The following is a 21550-nucleotide window of genomic DNA, read 5'->3' on the forward strand; positions in this document are numbered from 1 at the left end:
AAGAAATTGCAAAAACAATAAACATTAAAAAGATGAAATGATTAAAAAATAAATCATTAAAGACATTGCAGACGTGAATGTCCGTGAGAAAGGCTCACCCTCATGGTGGTGAAGTTTCGGAGGCGGTCAAATTCAAAGATCATTTCCAAGTATTGATCCATGAAGCTGTGATTATTCCATCCAACATAATCAGAACCAGACCACAGGTCGGACACGTGACTCTTTGTGAAGTCGTCACTTCCGCACACGCCGTCTGTCAGCTGACCCAGACCTTCTGTCATGCTGCACACAAACAAACAGTCATCGAATCAACAATCCTCACAACAATCGTCAACATAATAACAACAATCATCATAATCATCACAACAATCATCATAATCATCAGACCAATCATCATCATACTAAGAACAATCATCATAATGGTAAGAACAATCACCATAATCATCATAACAATCATAATACTGAGAACAATCATCTAATCATCACAACAGTCATGATAATACTAAGAACAATCATCAAAATACTAAGAACAATCATCATAATCATCACAACAATCATCATAATAATCAGAACAATCATCATAATACTAAGAACAATCATCTAATCATCACAACAGTCATCATAATACTAAGAACAATCATCAAAATACTAAGAACAATCATCATAGTCATCACAACAATCATCGTAATAATCAGAACAATCATCATAATACTAAGAACAATCATCTAATCATCACAACAGTCATGATAATACTAAGAACAATCATCATAATCATCACAACAATCATCATAATAATCAGAACAATCATCATAATACTAAGAACAATCATCATAATCATCACAACAGTCATCAAAATACAAATAACAATCATCATGACACTAAGAACAATCATCAAAATACTAAGACCAATCATCATAATACTAAGAACAATCATCATAATACTAAGAACAATCATCATAATACTAAGACCAATCATTATAATACTAAGAACATTCATCATAATACTAAGAACATTCATCATAATCATCACAACAATCATCATAATAATCAGAACAATCATCATAATACTAAGAACAATCATCTAATCATCACAACAGTCATCATAATACTAAGAACAATCATCAAAATACTAAGAACAATCATCATAGTCATCACAACAATCATCGTAATAATCAGAACAATCATCATAATACTAAGAACAATCATCTAATCATCACAACAGTCATGATAATACTAAGAACAATCATCATAATCATCACAACAATCATCATAATAATCAGAACAATCATCATAATACTAAGAACAATCATCATAATCATCACAACAGTCATCAAAATACAAATAACAATCATCATGACACTAAGAACAATCATCAAAATACTAAGACCAATCATCATAATACTAAGAACAATCATCATAATACTAAGAACAATCATCATAATACTAAGACCAATCATTATAATACTAAGAACATTCATCATAATACTAAGAACATTCATCATAATACTAAGAACAATCATCATAATCATCACAGCAATCATCATAATACTAAGAACAATCATCATAATCATCACAACAGTCATCCAAATACTAAGAACAATCATCATAATCATCACAACAATCATCATAATACTAAGAACAATCATCAAAATACTAAGACCAATTATCATAATACTAAGAACAATCATCATAATACTAAGACCAATCATCATAATACTAAGAACAATCATTATAATCATCACAACAGTCATCATAATACTAAGACCAATCATCATAATACTAAGAACAATTATCATAATACGAAGAACAATCATCATAATAACATCATCGAATACTAAAAACAATCATTATAATAAACAGAACAATCATCATAATACTAAAAACAATCATCAAAATACTAAGAACAATCATCATGATACTAAGAACAATCATCATAATCATCACAACAATCATCATAATACTAAGAACAATCATCTAATCATCACAACAGTCATGATAATACTAAGAATAATCATCAAAATACTAAGCACAATCATCATAATCATCACAACAATCATCATAATACTAAGAACAATCATCATAATCATCACAAAAATCATCATAATCATCACAACAATCATCATTATCATCATATCAAAATCATAAGAACAATCACTATACTATCGACAATATTAATAGCAGTATTATATTAATGACAATGATACAAAGATGAAAGTAATAATAATAATTGTAATAACAATAATCATAATACTAGCGACAATATTAATAGCAACAATAATAATGATACAAAGATGATATAAATAATAATCATAATATAAATAGCAATAATAATAATAATGATGATACAAAGATGATAGTAATAATAATCATAATAATAGTAATAATATTAATAATAATCTTCATAATAATAGTAATAATAACAATATTAATTAATAATAATAATAATAGTAATAATAGTAATAGCAATCCTAATAATAATAATAATAATAATAATAATAATAATAATATCCATCCATCCATTTCCTACAGCTTGTCCCTCTCGGGGTGGTGAAGGAGTGACTGATGAGTGAGAGCGAGCAACGACTCAGGGGACCGACAGGAAGTTTGCCGTCACCATGGCGACCACAAGAGGTACCTGTAGATGAGAGCTCCATCGTAGGCGGAGTCATGGAGGTCAACGCTGCCCTCAGGTAAGTTCATCTGCTGACCAATGGGAGCGTTGTAGGACACCAGGCCATCTGCCAATCAAAGAAGAGGGTCAGCTGATGCTGTTGTCACGGTAACACTCCCGCCTGCTCCCACCCAGCCATGGGCAGCCGTACAGCTCCACCCTCATGCACACGCTCCTGGTGTGCGCCGTCACCGGCATGAAGCGCACCCAGCGGGCGATGATGGCCGGCTCCATGTTGGTCAGCGTCGTGTCGTACGCGTTCCTGTTTCCCTCTATCACCTGCAAGTACACATCACAGTACACAGTGTCTTTCAGCACTCTGCTCACAAGTACACAAAGTACACAACACAGTACACAGTGTCTTTTCATCACTCTGCTCACAAGTACACAAAGTACACAACACAGTACACAGTGTCTTTTCATCACTCTGCTCACAAGTACACAAAGTACACAACACAGTACTCTGTCTTTTCATCACTCTGCTCACAAGTACACAAAGTACACAGTACACAGTACTACAGTAAGTACTCTGTCTTTTCATCACTCTGCTCACAGGTACACAAAGTACACAACACAATACCAGGTCTTTTCATCACTCTGCTCACAGGTACACAAAGTACACAACACGGTACTACAGTAAGTACTCTGTCTTTTCATCACTCTGCTCACAAGTACACAAAGTACACAACAAAGTACCAAGTCTTTTCATCACTCTGCTCACAGGTACACAAAGTACACAACACAGTACCAGGTCTTTTCATCACTCTGCTCACAAGTACACAAAGTACACAACACAGTACCAAGTCTTTTCATCACTCTGCTCACAAGTACACAAAGTACACAACACAATACCAGGTCTTTTCATCACTCTGCTCACAAGTACACAAAGTACACAACACAGTACTACAGTAAGTACTCTGTCTTTTCATCACTCTGCTCACAAGTACACAAAGTACACAACACAGTACACAGTGTCTTTTCATCACTCTGCTCACAAGTACACAAAGTACACAACACAGTACTCTGTCTTTTCATCACTCTGCTCACAAGTACACAAAGTACACAGTACACAGTACTACAGTAAGTACTCTGTCTTTTCATCACTCTGCTCACAGGTACACAAAGTACACAACACAATACCAGGTCTTTTCATCACTCTGCTCACAGGTACACAAAGTACACAACACGGTACTACAGTAAGTACTCTGTCTTTTCATCACTCTGCTCACAAGTACACAAAGTACACAACAAAGTACCAAGTCTTTTCATCACTCTGCTCACAGGTACACAAAGTACACAACACAGTACCAGGTCTTTTCATCACTCTGCTCACAAGTACACAAAGTACACAACACAGTACCAAGTCTTTTCATCACTCTGCTCACAAGTACACAAAGTACACAACACAATACCAGGTCTTTTCATCACTCTGCTCACAAGTACACAAAGTACACAACACAGTACTACAGTAAGTACTCTGTCTTTTCATCACTCTGCTCACAAGTACACAAAGTACACAACACAGTACACAGTGTCTTTTCATCACTCTGCTCACAAGTACACAAAGTACACAACACAGTACTCTGTCTTTTCATCACTCTGCTCACAAGTACACAAAGTACACAGTACACAGTACTACAGTAAGTACTCTGTCTTTTCATCACTCTGCTCACAGGTACACAAAGTACACAACACAATACCAGGTCTTTTCATCACTCTGCTCACAGGTACACAAAGTACACAACACGGTACTACAGTAAGTACTCTGTCTTTTCATCACTCTGCTCACAAGTACACAAAGTACACAACAAAGTACCAAGTCTTTTCATCACTCTGCTCACAGGTACACAAAGTACACAACACAGTACCAGGTCTTTTCATCACTCTGCTCACAAGTACACAAAGTACACAACACAGTACCAAGTCTTTTCATCACTCTGCTCACAAGTACACAAAGTACACAACACGATACCAGGTCTTTTCATCACTCTGCTCACAAGTACACAAAGTACACAACACAGTACTACAGTAAGTACTCTGTCTTTTCATCACTCTGCTCACAAGTACACAAAGTACACAACAAAGTACCAAGTCTTTTTATCACTCTGCTCACAGGTACACAAAGTACACAACACAGTACCAGGTCTTTTCATCACTCTGCTCACAAGTACACAAAGTACACAACAAAGTACCAAGTCTGTTCATCACTCTGCTCACAGGTACACAAAGTACACAACACAGTACACAGTGTCTGTTCATCACTCTGCTCACAGGTACACAAAGTACACAACACAGTACCAAGTCCAAGACTTTAGATCTGACCGTACCAAGTCTAAGACTAAATGTAACAATCTAAGTCTAAGACTAGATGCGACCAATCTAAGTCTAAGACTACATGTGACCAATCTAAGTCTAAGACTAGATGTGACCAATCTAAGTCTAAGACTAGATGTGACCAATCTAAGTCTAAGACTAGATGTGACCAATCTAAGTCTAAGACTAGATGTGACCAATCTAAGTCTAAGACTAGATGTGACCAATCTAAGTCTAAGACTAGATGTGACCAATCTAAGTCTAAGACCAGATGTGACCAATCTAAGTCTAAGACCAGATGTGACCAATCTAAGTCTAAGACTAGATGTGACCAATCTAAGTCTAAGACTAAATGTGACCAATCTAAGGCTAAGACTTGATGTGTCCAATCCAAGTCTAGGACTAGGTGGGACCAATCTAAGTCTAAGACTAAATGGGACCAATCCAAGTCTAAGACTAGATGTGACCAATCTAAGTCTAGGACTAGATGGGACCAATCCAAGTCTAAAACTAGATGTGTCCAGTCTAAGACTAGGTGTGACCAATGTAAGTCTAAGACTAGATGTGTCCAGTCTAAGACTAAGACAGAAGAGGTAAATAAATAAGTAGATAGAAAACATAAACAAGTGAATAAATAAATAAGTAGATAGAAAAGATAAATAGTTCCAGAAGTGTTGGACTGACCTGCTTGCCCAGCAGGTTCCTCCAGGAGATCCAGCGACTTCCATCCCGACTGTACTTGATCTTGTACATCTCAGCAAACTCGTTGCCCATACCACCCGCGTGACGCCCCTGTGTGCCCACCAGGGTGATGAAGTGCAGCGAGTGCAGGTCCACCTGCAGGAACTCCTTCAGGTGCTCCGGATCCTCCGTCACCTCAGGACACCAAGCACCGTCACCCTCCTCACAGTCCAACCTGGAACACACCACAGCCATCTACTTAAGCACCGTCACCCTCCTCACAGTCCAACCTGGAACACACCACAGCCATCTACTTAAGCACCGTCACCCTCCTCACAGTCCAACCTGGAACACACCACAGCCATCTACTTAAGCACCGTCACCCTCCTCACAGTCCAACCTGGAACACACCACAGCCATCTACTTAAGCACCGTCACCCTCCTCACAGTCCAACCTGGAACACACCACAGCCATCTACTTAAGCACCGTCACCCTCCTCACAGTCCAACCTGGAACACACCACAGCCATCTACTTAAGCACCGTCACCCTCCTCACAGTCCAACCTGGAACACACCACAGCCATCTACTTAAGCACCGTCACCCTCCTCACAGTCCAACCTGGAACACACCACATCCATCTACTTAAGCACCGTCACCCTCCTCACAGTCCAACCTGGAACACACCACAGCCATCTACTTAAGCACCGTCACCCTCCTCACAGTCCAATCTGGAACACACCACATCCATCTACTTAAGCACCGTCACCCTCCTCACAGTCCAACCTGGAACACACCACATCCATCTACTTAAGCACCGTCACCCTCCTCACAGTCCAACCTGGAACACACCACAGCCATCTACTTAAGCACCGTCACCCTCCTCACAGTCCAATCTGGAACACACCACATCCATCTACTTAAGCACCGTCACCCTCCTCACAGTCCAACCTGGAACACACCACATCCATCTACTTAAGCACCGTCACCCTCCTCACAGTCCAACCTGGAACACACCACAGCCATCTACTTAAGCACCGTCACCCTCCTCACAGTCCAACCTGGAACACACCACAGCCATCTACTTAAGCACCGTCACCCTCCTCACAGTCCAATCTGGAACACACCACAGCCATCTACTTAAGCACCATCACCCTCCTCACAGTCCAACCTGGAACACACCACAGACATCTACTTAAGCACCGTCACCCTCCTCACAGTCCAACCTGGAACACACCACAGCCATCTACTTAAGCACCGTCACCCTCCTCACAGTCCAACCTGGAACACACCACAGCCATCTACTTAAGCACCGTCACCCTCCTCACAGTCCAACCTGGAACACACCACAGCCATCTACTTAAGCACCGTCACCCTCCTCACAGTCCAACCTGGAACACACCACATCCATCTACTTAAGCACCGTCACCCTCCTCACAGTCCAACCTGGAACACACCACAGCCATCTACTTAAGCACCGTCACCCTCCTCACAGTCCAATCTGGAACACACCACATCCATCTACTTAAGCACCGTCACCCTCCTCACAGTCCAACCTGGAACACACCACATCCATCTACTTAAGCACCGTCACCCTCCTCACAGTCCAACCTGGAACACACCACAGCCATCTACTTAAGCACCGTCACCCTCCTCACAGTCCAATCTGGAACACACCACATCCATCTACTTAAGCACCGTCACCCTCCTCACAGTCCAACCTGGAACACACCACATCCATCTACTTAAGCACCGTCACCCTCCTCACAGTCCAACCTGGAACACACCACAGCCATCTACTTAAGCACCGTCACCCTCCTCACAGTCCAACCTGGAACACACCACAGCCATCTACTTAAGCACCGTCACCCTCCTCACAGTCCAATCTGGAACACACCACAGCCATCTACTTAAGCACCATCACCCTCCTCACAGTCCAACCTGGAACACACCACAGACATCTACTTAAGCACCGTCACCCTCCTCACAGTCCAACCTGGAACACACCACAGCCATCTACTTAAGCACCGTCACCCTCCTCACAGTCCAACCTGGAACACACCACAGACATCTACTTAAGCACCGTCACCCTCCTCACAGTCCAACCTGGAACACACCACAGCCATCTACTTAAGCACCGTCACCCTCCTCACAGTCCAACCAGGAACACACCACAGCCATCTACTTAAGCACCGTCACCCTCCTCACAGTCCAACCTGGAACACACCACAGCCATCTACTTAAGCACCGTCACCCTCCTCACAGTCCAACCTGGAACACACCACATCCATCTACTTAAGCACCGTCACCCTCCTCACAGTCCAACCTGGAACACACCACAGCCATCTACTTAAGCACCGTCACCCTCCTCACAGTCCAACCTGGAACACACCACAGCCATCTACTTAAGCACCGTCACCCTCCTCACAGTCCAACCTGGAACACACCACAGCCATCTACTTAAGCACCGTCACCCTCCTCACAGTCCAATCTGGAACACACCACAGCCATCTACTTAAGCACCATCACCCTCCTCACAGTCCAACCTGGAACACTCCACAGACATCTACTTAAGCACCGTCACCCTCCTCACAGTCCAACCTGGAACACACCACAGCCATCTACTTAAGCACCGTCACCCTCCTCACAGTCCAACCAGGAACACACCACAGCCATCTACTTAAGCACCGTCACCCTCCTCACAGTCCAACCTGGAACACACCACAGCCATCTACTTAAGCACCGTCACCCTCCTCACAGTCCAACCTGGAACACACCACAGCCATCTACTTAAGCACCGTCACCCTCCTCACAGTCCAACCTGGAACACACCACAGCCATCTACTTAAGCACCGTCACCCTCCTCACAGTCCAACCTGGAACACACCACAGCCATCTACTTAAGCACCGTCACCCTCCTCACAGTCCAACCTGGAACACACCACAGCCATCTACTTAAGCACCGTCACCCTCCTCACAGTCCAACCTGGAACACACCACAGCCATCTACTTAAGCACCGTCACCCTCCTCACAGTCCAACCTGGAACACACCACAGCCATCTACTTAAGCACCGTCACCCTCCTCACAGTCCAACCTGGAACACACCACAGCCATCTACTTAAGCACCGTCACCCTCCTCACAGTCCAACCTGGAACACACCACAGCCATCTACTTAAGCACCGTCACCCTCCTCACAGTCCAACCTGGAACACACCACATCCATCTACTTAAGCACCGTCACCCTCCTCACAGTCCAACCTGGAACACACCACAGCCATCTACTTAAGCACCGTCACCCTCCTCACAGTCCAATCTGGAACACACCACATCCATCTACTTAAGCACCGTCACCCTCCTCACAGTCCAACCTGGAACACACCACATCCATCTACTTAAGCACCGTCACCCTCCTCACAGTCCAACCTGGAACACACCACAGCCATCTACTTAAGCACCGTCACCCTCCTCACAGTCCAACCTGGAACACACCACAGCCATCTACTTAAGCACCGTCACCCTCCTCACAGTCCAACCTGGAACACACCACAGCCATCTACTTAAGCACCGTCACCCTCCTCACAGTCCAACCTGGAACACACCACAGCCATCTACTTAAGCACCGTCACCCTCCTCACAGTCCAACCTGGAACACACCACATCCATCTACTTAAGCACCGTCACCCTCCTCACAGTCCAACCTGGAACACACCACAGCCATCTACTTAAGCACCGTCACCCTCCTCACAGTCCAACCTGGAACACACCACAGCCATCTACTTAAGCACCGTCACCCTCCTCACAGTCCAATCTGGAACACACCACAGCCATCTACTTAAGCACCATCACCCTCCTCACAGTCCAACCTGGAACACACCACAGACATCTACTTAAGCACCGTCACCCTCCTCACAGTCCAACCTGGAACACACCACAGCCATCTACTTAAGCACCGTCACCCTCCTCACAGTCCAACCTGGAACACACCACAGACATCTACTTAAGCACCGTCACCCTCCTCACAGTCCAACCTGGAACACACCACAGCCATCTACTTAAGCACCGTCACCCTCCTCACAGTCCAACCAGGAACACACCACAGCCATCTACTTAAGCACCGTCACCCTCCTCACAGTCCAACCTGGAACACACCACAGCCATCTACTTAAGCACCGTCACCCTCCTCACAGTCCAACCTGGAACACACCACAGCCATCTACTTAAGCACCGTCACCCTCCTCACAGTCCAACCTGGAACACACCACAGCCATCTACTTAAGCACCGTCACCCTCCTCACAGTCCAACCTGGAACACACCACAGCCATCTACTTAAGCACCGTCACCCTCCTCACAGTCCAACCTGGAACACACCACAGCCATCTACTTAAGCACCGTCACCCTCCTCACAGTCCAATCTGGAACACACCACAGCCATCTACTTAAGCACCATCACCCTCCTCACAGTCCAACCTGGAACACTCCACAGACATCTACTTAAGCACCGTCACCCTCCTCACAGTCCAACCTGGAACACACCACAGCCATCTACTTAAGCACCGTCACCCTCCTCACAGTCCAACCAGGAACACACCACAGCCATCTACTTAAGCACCGTCACCCTCCTCACAGTCCAACCTGGAACACACCACAGCCATCTACTTAAGCACCGTCACCCTCCTCACAGTCCAACCTGGAACACACCACAGCCATCTACTTAAGCACCGTCACCCTCCTCACAGTCCAACCTGGAACACACCACAGCCATCTACTTAAGCACCGTCACCCTCCTCACAGTCCAACCTGGAACACTCCACAGACATCTACTTAAGCACCGTCACCCTCCTCACAGTCCAACCTGGAACACACCACAGCCATCTACTTAAGCACCGTCACCCTCCTCACAGTCCAACCTGGAACACACCACAGCCATCTACTTAAGCACCGTCACCCTCCTCACAGTCCAACCTGGAACACACCACAGCCATCTACTTAAGCACCGTCACCCTCCTCACAGTCCAACCTGGAACACACCACAGCCATCTACTTAAGCACCGTCACCCTCCTCACAGTCCAACCTGGAACACACCACAGCCATCTACTTAAGCACCGTCACCCTCCTCACAGTCCAACCTGGAACACACCACATCCATCTACTTAAGCACCGTCACCCTCCTCACAGTCCAACCTGGAACACACCACAGCCATCTACTTAAGCACCGTCACCCTCCTCACAGTCCAATCTGGAACACACCACATCCATCTACTTAAGCACCGTCACCCTCCTCACAGTCCAACCTGGAACACACCACATCCATCTACTTAAGCACCGTCACCCTCCTCACAGTCCAACCTGGAACACACCACAGCCATCTACTTAAGCACCGTCACCCTCCTCACAGTCCAATCTGGAACACACCACATCCATCTACTTAAGCACCGTCACCCTCCTCACAGTCCAACCTGGAACACACCACATCCATCTACTTAAGCACCGTCACCCTCCTCACAGTCCAACCTGGAACACACCACAGCCATCTACTTAAGCACCGTCACCCTCCTCACAGTCCAACCTGGAACACACCACAGCCATCTACTTAAGCACCGTCACCCTCCTCACAGTCCAATCTGGAACACACCACATCCATCTACTTAAGCACCGTCACCCTCCTCACAGTCCAACCTGGAACACACCACATCCATCTACTTAAGCACCGTCACCCTCCTCACAGTCCAACCTGGAACACACCACAGCCATCTACTTAAGCACCGTCACCCTCCTCACAGTCCAACCTGGAACACACCACAGCCATCTACTTAAGCACCGTCACCCTCCTCACAGTCCAATCTGGAACACACCACAGCCATCTACTTAAGCACCATCACCCTCCTCACAGTCCAACCTGGAACACACCACAGACATCTACTTAAGCACCGTCACCCTCCTCACAGTCCAACCTGGAACACACCACAGCCATCTACTTAAGCACCGTCACCCTCCTCACAGTCCAACCTGGAACACACCACAGACATCTACTTAAGCACCGTCACCCTCCTCACAGTCCAACCTGGAACACACCACAGCCATCTACTTAAGCACCGTCACCCTCCTCACAGTCCAACCAGGAACACACCACAGCCATCTACTTAAGCACCGTCACCCTCCTCACAGTCCAACCTGGAACACACCACAGCCATCTACTTAAGCACCGTCACCCTCCTCACAGTCCAACCTGGAACACACCACAGCCATCTACTTAAGCACCGTCACCCTCCTCACAGTCCAACCTGGAACACACCACAGCCATCTACTTAAGCACCGTCACCCTCCTCACAGTCCAACCTGGAACACACCACAGCCATCTACTTAAGCACCGTCACCCTCCTCACAGTCCAACCTGGAACACACCACAGCCATCTACTTAAGCACCGTCACCCTCCTCACAGTCCAATCTGGAACACACCACAGCCATCTACTTAAGCACCGTCACCCTCCTCACAGTCCAACCTGGAACACACCACAGACATCTACTTCCTCCTAACGCAGGCTCTACTACACAAGGTAGTACACATTGTAGTACACATTTTAGTAAACACTGTAGTACATAAAGTAGTACAAATGGTGTGCACATTGTAGAACAAATGGTGTATACATTGTACTACATGCTGTACTATACATTGTACTACATGCTGTACTATACATTGTACTACATGCTGTACTACACAAATAAGTACAAATGGTAGTACACACTGTACTACACAAAGTAGTACACATGGTAGTACACGCTGTACTACACCAAGTAGTATACGTACACATTCTAGTACATATGGTAGTACACAAAAAGCCTGATCTACTAAGTAACAAATAAGTAATAAACAATATGTACAAAGTATAAAATAGTCTGTATAATGTATAAAATAGTATGTACTATTAGTGTGTACAAAGTATAGAATCGTGTGTACATATAAAAAAGTTGGTGCTATTAGTGTGTACAAAGTATAAAATAGTGTGTACTATTAGTGTGTACAAAGTGTAAATTTGTGTGTACTATTAGTGTGTACAAAGTATAAAATAGTGGGTACTATTAATGTGTACAAAGTGTAAATGTGTGTGTACTATTAGTGTGTACAAAGTATAAAATAGTGGGTACTATTAGTGTGTACAAAGTGTAAATGTGTGTGTAATATTAGTGTGTACAAAGTATAAAGTAGTGTGTACTGTTAGTGGGTACAAAATATAAATTAGTGTGTACTATTAGTGTGTACAAAGTATAAAAAAGTGTGTACTATTAGTGTGTACAAAGTATAAAATAGTGTGTACAATTAGTGTGTACAAAGTGTACATTTGTGTGTACTATTAGTGTGTACAAAGTATGAAATAGTGTGTACTATTAGTATGTACAAAGTATAAAGTAGTGTGTACTATTAATGTGTACAAAGTATAAAATAGTGTGTTCTGTTAGTGTGTACAAAGTATAAAATAGTGTGTACTGTTGGTGTGTACAAAGTAAAAAATAGTGTGTACTGTTAGTGTGTACAAAATATAAAATAGTGTGTACTGTTAGTGTGTACAAAATATAAAATAGTGTGTACTGTTAGTGTGTACAAAGTATAAAATAGTGTGTACTATTAGTGTGTACAAAGTGTAAATTTGTGTGTACTTTTAGAGTGTACAAAGTATAAAATAGTGTGTACTATTAATGTGTACAAAGTATAAAATAGTGTGGACTGTTAGTGTGTACAAAGTATAAAAAAGTGTGTACTGTTAGTGTGTACAAAGTATAAAAAAGTGTGTACTAGTAGTGTGTACAAAGTATAAAAAAAGTGTGTACTATTAGTGTGTACAAAGTATAAAATAGTGTGTACTATTAGTGTGTACAAAGTGTAAATTTGTGTGTACTATTAGTGTGTACAAAGTATAAAGTAGTGTGTACTATTAATGTGTACAAAGTATAAAATAGTGTGTTCTGTTAGTGTGTACAAAGTATAAAATAGTGTGTACTGTTAGTGTGTACAAAGTATAAAATAGTGTGTACTATTAGTGTGTACTATTAGTGCGTACTAAGTATAAAGTAGTGTGTACTATTAGTGTGTACAAAGTATAAAATAGTATGTACTGTTAGTGTGTACAAAGTATAAAATAGTGTGTACTAGTAGTGTGTACAAACTATAGAATCGCGTGTACAAAGTATTAAAAAAGTGTGTACTATTAGTACGTACAAAGTATAAAATAGTGTGTACTATTAGTGTGTACAAAGTGTAAATTTGTGTGTACTATTAGTGTGTACAAAGTATAAAGTAGTGTGTACTCTTAGTGCGTACAAAGTATACAATAGTGTGTACAAAGTATAAAAAAGTGTGTACTATTAGTGTGTACAAAGTGTACATTTGTGTGTACTATTAGTGTGTACAAAGTATAAAATAGTGTGTACTATTAGTGTGTACAAAGTATAAAGTAGTGTGTACTATTAATGTGTACAAAGTATAAAATAGTGTGTACTGTTAGGGTGTACAAAGTATAAAATAGTGTGTACTATTAGTGCATACTAAGTATAAAGTAGTTGTACTATTAGTGTGTACAAAGTATAAAATAGCGTGTAGTATTAGTATGTACAAAGTATAAAGTAGTGTGTGTTTGACCCCAAACACAGGTCAAAAGTGGTAAAAGACTGGCTACACACACACACACACACACACACACACACACACACACACACACACACACACACACACACACACACACACACACACACACACACACACACACACACACACACACACACACATACACACACACACACACACACACACACACACATACACACACACACACACACACACACACATACACACACACACACACACACACACACACACACACACACACACACACACACACACACACACACACAGGCATACAGGTGAGGATGTGACGATACCAACCTGCCGTATCGAGCAGCAGTGGTTTCGGACCACTGACTGGAGGCAGAGATGTCCTCATCTTCAATTTGTCCCGAAGACATTCCCAGAGGATAACGACACACACCTGCAAGAGAAAGATGGAGGAGCAGTCATGTGACCCACAGAAGGATGGAGGAGCAGTCATGTGACCCACAGAAGGATGGAGGAGCAGTCATGTGACCCACAGAAGGATGGAGGAGCAGTCATGTGACCCACAGAAGGATGGAGGAGCAGTCATGTGACCCACAGAAGGATGGAGGAGCAGTCATGTGACCCACAGACGGATGGAGGAGCAGTCATGTGACCCACAGAAGGATGGAGGAGCAGTCATGTGACCCACAGAAGGATGGAGGAGCAGTCATGTGACCGGCATGTGCTCCATGAAGTGCAAGTGTCAATCATGCTGGCTGCGTGATTTGACCATTCAGAAGTCCTGAACAAAGTGCTCTTTGAGGAGAGGAACTTTCCCCTGGGTGTCGGCTTGCAGGCTTTGCAGTGGTGCACCTGACAGGATGTGACCCCCAGGTAACCCGAGGTGCAGTGAAAGAGTCCGTGTGACATCAGCTCACAACATTTGCAGGAAGTGGAAGAAGGATCGAGCTTCTTTCAGAAGATCAGCACGGCTCGGAATTCTCTTCCTGTGTGCTCAGTATCCAAATATTTTCTACACGGTCAAAACACTAAAAGCTGGGCACAAGGTCAGGCAAGACACTTCCCGGCCTCGCAAGAACCCACAGCCCCCGCGATACACCACCAGGCCTTAGGAGATGCCACCTGCCAGGGTAGACACCGACAGGTACTGTGAGACGCCACCAGCTCTGTGAGACACCTCTAGGCCTGGCAAGAAGCCACTGGGCCCCGCTAGAAGCCACCAGGCCAGGCAAGACACTTCCTGTCCTCGATATACGCAACAAGGCCTGAAGAGACCCCACCTGCCAGGCGAGACACCGACAGGCCCTATGAGACGTCACCAGCTCTGCGAGACACCTCCAGGCCTAGCGAGAAGCCACTGAGCCCCGATAGAAGCCACCAGGTCAGGCGAGACACTTCCCAGCCCAGTGATACGCAACAAGGCCTGATGAGACCCCACCTGCCAGGCGAGACACCGACAAGCCCTATGAGACGCCACCAGCTCTGTGAGACACCTCCAGGCCTAGCAGGAAGCCACTGGGTCCCACTAGAAGCCACCAGGTCAGGCAAGACACTTCACGACCCCGCGATACCCCACCAGGCCTGAAGAGACGCCACCTGACAGGCGAGACACCGACAGGCCTTCTGAGACGCCACTAGGCCCTATGAGACGCCACTAGGCCCTATGAAAGGTCACCAGGCCCTATGAGACGCCACCAGCCCTGTGAGACACCTCCAGGCCTAACAAGAAGCCACTGGGCCCCACTAGAAGCCACCAGGCCAGGCAAGACACTTCCTGTCCCCGTGATACGCAACAAGGCCTGAAGAGATCCTACCTGCCAGGCGAGACACCGACAGACCCTATGAGACGCCACCAGCTCTGCGAGACACCTCCAGGCCTAGGCAGAAGCCACTGGGCCCCGCTAGAAGCCACCAGGCCAGGCAAGACACTTCACGACCCCGCGATACTCCACCAGGTCTGAAGAGATGCCACCTGCCAGGTGAGACACCGACAGGCCCTATGAGACGCCACCAGCCCTGCGAGACACCTCCAGGCCTAGCGAGAAGCCACTGGGCCCCACTAGAAGCCACCAGGCCAGGCAAGACACTTTACGACTCCGCGATACCCCACCAGGCCTGAAGAGACGGCACCTGCCAGGCGAGACACAGACAGGCCCTCTGAGACGCCACTAGGCCCTATGAGACGCCACTAGGCCCTATGAGACATCACCAGGCCCCATGAGACATCACCAGACCCTATGAGACGCCACCAGGCACAGCTTGACTCCTCAGGCCGGTAGCAACCGCAGTGGCAGTAGGCATTTACCAGAGCAGCGACAACCTCACGGCCGAGGAGTGCCATGACATCAGAAAGGCGTTGGAGTTCTTGACAGCTGAAGTAGCAACATTAGCATACGATCCTGCAGCTGGTGGAGGAGGTGCCAAGCAGCAACATTAGCATACGATCCTGCAGCTGGTGGAGGAGGTGCCAAGCAGCAACATTAGCATACGATCCTGCAGCTGGTGGAGGAGGTGCCAAGCAGCAACATTAGCATACGATCCTGCGGCTGGTGGAGGAGGTGCCAAGCAGCAACATTAGCATACGATCCTGCAGCTGGTGGAGGAGGTGCCAAGCAGCAACATTAGCAAACGATCCTGCAGCTGGTGGAGGAGGTGCCAAGCAGCAACATTAGCATACAATCCTGCGGCTGGTGGAGGAGGTGCCAAGCAGCAACATTAGCATACGATCCTGCGGCTGGTGGAGGAGGTGCCAAGCAGCAACATTAGCATACGATCCTGCAGCTGGTGGAGGAGGTGCCAAGCAGCAACATTAGCATACGATCCTGCAGCTGGTGGAGGAGGTGCCAAGCAGCAACATTAGCATACGATCCTGCAGCTGGTGGAGGAGGTGCCAAGCAGCAACATTAGCATACGATCCTGCAGCTGGTGGAGGAGGTGCCAAGCAGCAACATTAGTATACGATCCTGCAGCTGGTGGAGGAGGTGCCAAGCAGCAACATTAGCATACGATCCTGCAGCTGGTGGAGGAGGTGCCAAGCAGCAACATTAGCATACGATCCTGCAGCTAGTGGAGGAGGTGCCAAGCAGCAACATTAGCATACGATCCTGCAGCTGGTGGAGGAGGTACCAAGCAGCAACATTAGCATACAATCCTGCAGCTGGTGGAGGAGGTGCCAAGCAGCAACATTAGCATACGATCCTGCAGCTGGTGGAGGAGGTGCCAAGCAGCAACATTAGCATACGATCCTGCGGCTGGTGGAGGAGGTGCCAAGCAGCAACATTAGCATACGATCCTGCAGCTGGTGGAGGAGGTGCCAAGCAGCAACATTAGCATACGATCCTGCGGCTGGGGGAGGAGGTGCCAAGCAGCAACATTAGCATACGATCCTGCAGCTGGTGGAGGAGGTGCCAAGCAGCAACATACACTTATTCACTAACTGTGTTACAAAAAAGGTGTTATGTAATATAATGTAATGTGTATTGTAGTATAATGTGAAGTAGTACATGAAGTAGAACATACCCGGGTCGACTTGTGACGTGACGTCTCCAAACAAGAACACCAGACCCAGCAGCCAGAACCACGTGCACTTCATGACCGACACGTGCACTCTGGACGCTGAGCTGGAAAAGAAGGATGGCCGCTTAGGGTGGACTCTGTAGTACATGGACAACTTAGTACGTAGAAAAACTTAGGATAGACGATGCAGTACATGGACAACTTAGTACGTAGAAAACCTAGGATGGACGATATAGTACGTGGACAACTTAGGATGGACGATGTAGTATGTGGACAACTTAGTACATAGAAAATTAGGATGGACGATGTAGTACGTGGACAACTTAGGATGGACGATGTACTACAAGGACAACTTAGGATGGACAACTTAGTACGTGGACAACTTAGGATGGACGATGTAGTACATGGGCAACTTAGGATGGACGATGTAGTACAAGGACAACTTAGGATAGACGATGTAGTACATGGACAACTTAGGATGGACGACATAGTGCATGGACAACTTAGGATGGACGATGTAGTACATGGACAACTTAGGATGGACGATGTAGTACAAGGACAACTTAGGATAGACGATGTAGTACATGGGCAACTTAGGATGGACGACGTAGTACAAGTACAACTTAGGATAGACGATGTAGTACATGGACAACTTAGGATGGACGATGTAGTACATGGACAACTTAGGATGGACGATGTAGTACAAGGACAACTTAGGATGGACGATGTAGTACATGGACAACTTAGGATGGCCGATGTAGTTCATGGACAACTTAGGATGGACGATGTAGTACATGGACAACTTAGGCTGGACGATGTAGTACATGGACAACTTAGGATGGACGACGTAGTACATGGATATCTTAGGATGGACGATGTAGTACATGGACAACTTAGGATGGACGATGTATTACATGGACAACTTGGATGTACGACATAGTGCATGGAGAACTTAGGATGAACAACGTAGTACACAGGCAACTTAGAATGGATGATGTAGTACATGGACAACTTAGGATGGATGACATAGTGCATGGACAACTTAGGATGGACGATGTAGTACAAGGACAACTTAGGATGAATGATGTAGTACATGGACAACTTAGGATGGACGACATAGTGCATGGAGAACTTAGGATGGACGATGTAGTACACAGGCAACTTAGAATGGATGATGTAGTACATGGACAACTTAGGATGGACGACGTAGTACACAGACAACTTAGGATGGATGATGTAGTACACAGACAACTTAGGATGGACGACGTAGTACACAGACAACTTAGGATGGACGACGTAGTACACAGACAACTTAGAACGGACGACGTACTACAAGGACAACTTAGGATGGACGATGTAGTACACATGCAACTTAGAATGGATGATGTAGTACATGGACAACTTAGGATGGACGATGTAGTACAAGGACAACTTAGGATGAATGATGTAGTACATGGACAACCTAGGATGGACGACGTAGTACACAGACAACTTAGGATGGACGACGTAGTACACAGACAACTTAGAACGGACGACGTACTACAAGGACAACTTAGGATGGACGACGTAGTACACAGACAACTTAGGATGGACGACGTAGTACACAGACAACTTAGGATGGATGATGTAGTACACAGACAACTTAGGATGGACGACGTAGTACACAGACAACTTAGAACGAACGACATACTACAAGGACAACTTAGGATGGATGATGTAGTACACAGACAACTTAGGATGGATGATGTAGTACATAGACAACTTAGGATGGACGATGTAGTACATGGACAACTTAGGATGAATGATGTAGTACATGGACAACTTAGGATGGACGACGTAGTACACAGACAACTTAGGATGGACGACGTAGTACACAGACAACTTAGAACGGACGACGTACTACAAGGACAACTTAGGATGGATGATGTAGTACACAGACAACTTAGGATGGATGATGTAGTACATGGACAACTTAGAATGACGACGTAGTACACAATAGTTACATTTACTTAGTTACATTTCCTTAGTTACATTTACTTAGTTAGAATTGCTTAGTTACATTTGCATGGTTACATTTACTTAGTTACATTTACTTTGAAAAACACAAAGTACTTCTTACGTGTGTATCTAGTATTTACTACTTAAGAATGTAAATCCATCCTAGTACTACAATAAAAACACAAAGTACTTCTTACGTGTGTATCTAGTATTTACTACTAAATAATGTAAATCCATCTTTGTACTACAAGAAAAACAGAAAGTACTTCTTACGTATGTATCTAGTATTTAATACTAAATAATGTAAATCCATCCTAGTACTACAGGAAAAACACAAAGTACTTCTTACGTGTTTGTCTAGTATTGACTACTAAATAATGTAAATCCATCCTCGTACTACAATAAAAACACAAAGTACTTCTTCACATGTGTATCTAGTATTTACTACTAAAGAATGTAAATCCATCCTAGTACTACAAGAAAAACACAAAGTACTTCTTACGTGTGTATCTAGTACTTACTACTTAAGAATGTAAATCCAGCTTTGTACTACAATAAAAACACAAAGTACTTCTTACGTGTGTAGCTAGTATTTACTACTAAAGAATGTTAATCCATCCTAGTACTACAAGAAAAACACAAAGTACTTCTTACGTATGCATCTAGTATTTACGACTAAATAATGTAAATCCATCCTTGTACTACAAGAAAAACACAAAGTACTTCTTATGTGTGTATGCAGTATTTACTACTAAAGAATGCAAATGCATCCTAGTACTACAATAAAAACAGAAAGTACTTCTTACGTGTGTAGCTAGTATTTACTACTTAAGAATGTAAATCCATCCTAGTACTACAGGAAAAACACAAAGTACTTTATACATATGTATCTAGTATTTACTACTAAAGAATGTTAATCCATCCTAGTACTACAGGAAAAACACAAAGTACTTCTTACGTGTGTATCTAGTACTTACTACAAAATAATGTAAATCCATCTTAGTACTACAGGAAAAAACCCAAAGTACTTCTTACGTGTGTATCTAGTACTTACTACAAAATAATGTAAATCCATCTTAGTACTACAGGAAAAAACACGAAGTACTTCTTACGTGTGTATCTAGTACTTACTACAACAGAATGTAAATCCATGTTAGTACTACAGGAAAAAACACAGAGTACTTCTTACGTGTGTATCTAGTACTTACTACAAAATAATGTAAATCCATCTTAGTACTACAGGAAAAAACCCAAAGTACTTCTTACGTGTGTATCTAGTACTTACTACAACAGAATGTAAATCCATCTTAGTACTACAGGAAAAAACACAAAGTACTTCTTACGTGTGTATCTAGTACTTACTACAACAGAATGTAAATCCATCTTAGTACTACAGGAAAAAACACAAAGTACTTCTTACGTGTGTATCTAGTACTTACTACAACAGAATGTAAATCCATCTTAGTACTACAGGAAAAAACACAAAGTACTTCTTACGGTGGTTCTTGCGGCTGCTGGACTGGAATGTTGGAAGAGTGGTAAATACTTGCTGATGTAGTACTAGCGAGTAAAGTACTGCAAAGGTGAAAGAAGTACTTTCTTCACGTCCAACTTGGTGTGCTGAAGAAGAAAAACGCAGCCAGAGAAGAAAGTCTTTGACATTGTGAGATTGTTGGAAGTCAGCCAGAGTGCAGAATTCCACATCAGGTTTCAATTTAGAGAAAATCCAAGAGACGCTTTGAAAAGACTCTTTCTTTGCAC

The 21550-nt window shown here is 44.3% G+C and overlaps 1 protein-coding gene across 1 annotated transcript in view; it reads right to left on the reverse strand.

The window, feature by feature from the left end:
* ddr2a (discoidin domain receptor tyrosine kinase 2a) overlaps positions 1 to 21550 on the reverse strand; it is a 42822-nt gene extending 21272 nt beyond the window's left edge. The window contains exons 1-7 of the mRNA XM_062038509.1: positions 21287 to 21550; positions 17795 to 17895; positions 14606 to 14708; positions 5669 to 5900; positions 2803 to 2950; positions 2636 to 2738; positions 99 to 282 (exon numbers count right to left, since the gene is read on the reverse strand). Coding sequence (XP_061894493.1) covers positions 99 to 282; positions 2636 to 2738; positions 2803 to 2950; positions 5669 to 5900; positions 14606 to 14708; positions 17795 to 17867 — 843 coding nt within the window. The 5' untranslated portion in view covers positions 17868 to 17895; positions 21287 to 21550. The remainder of the gene's footprint in view (positions 1 to 98; positions 283 to 2635; positions 2739 to 2802; positions 2951 to 5668; positions 5901 to 14605; positions 14709 to 17794; positions 17896 to 21286) is intronic.

This window comes from Entelurus aequoreus, linkage group LG27 (genome assembly GCF_033978785.1).
Source record: "Entelurus aequoreus isolate RoL-2023_Sb linkage group LG27, RoL_Eaeq_v1.1, whole genome shotgun sequence".
NCBI classification, from domain to species: Eukaryota; Metazoa; Chordata; class Actinopteri; order Syngnathiformes; family Syngnathidae; genus Entelurus; species Entelurus aequoreus.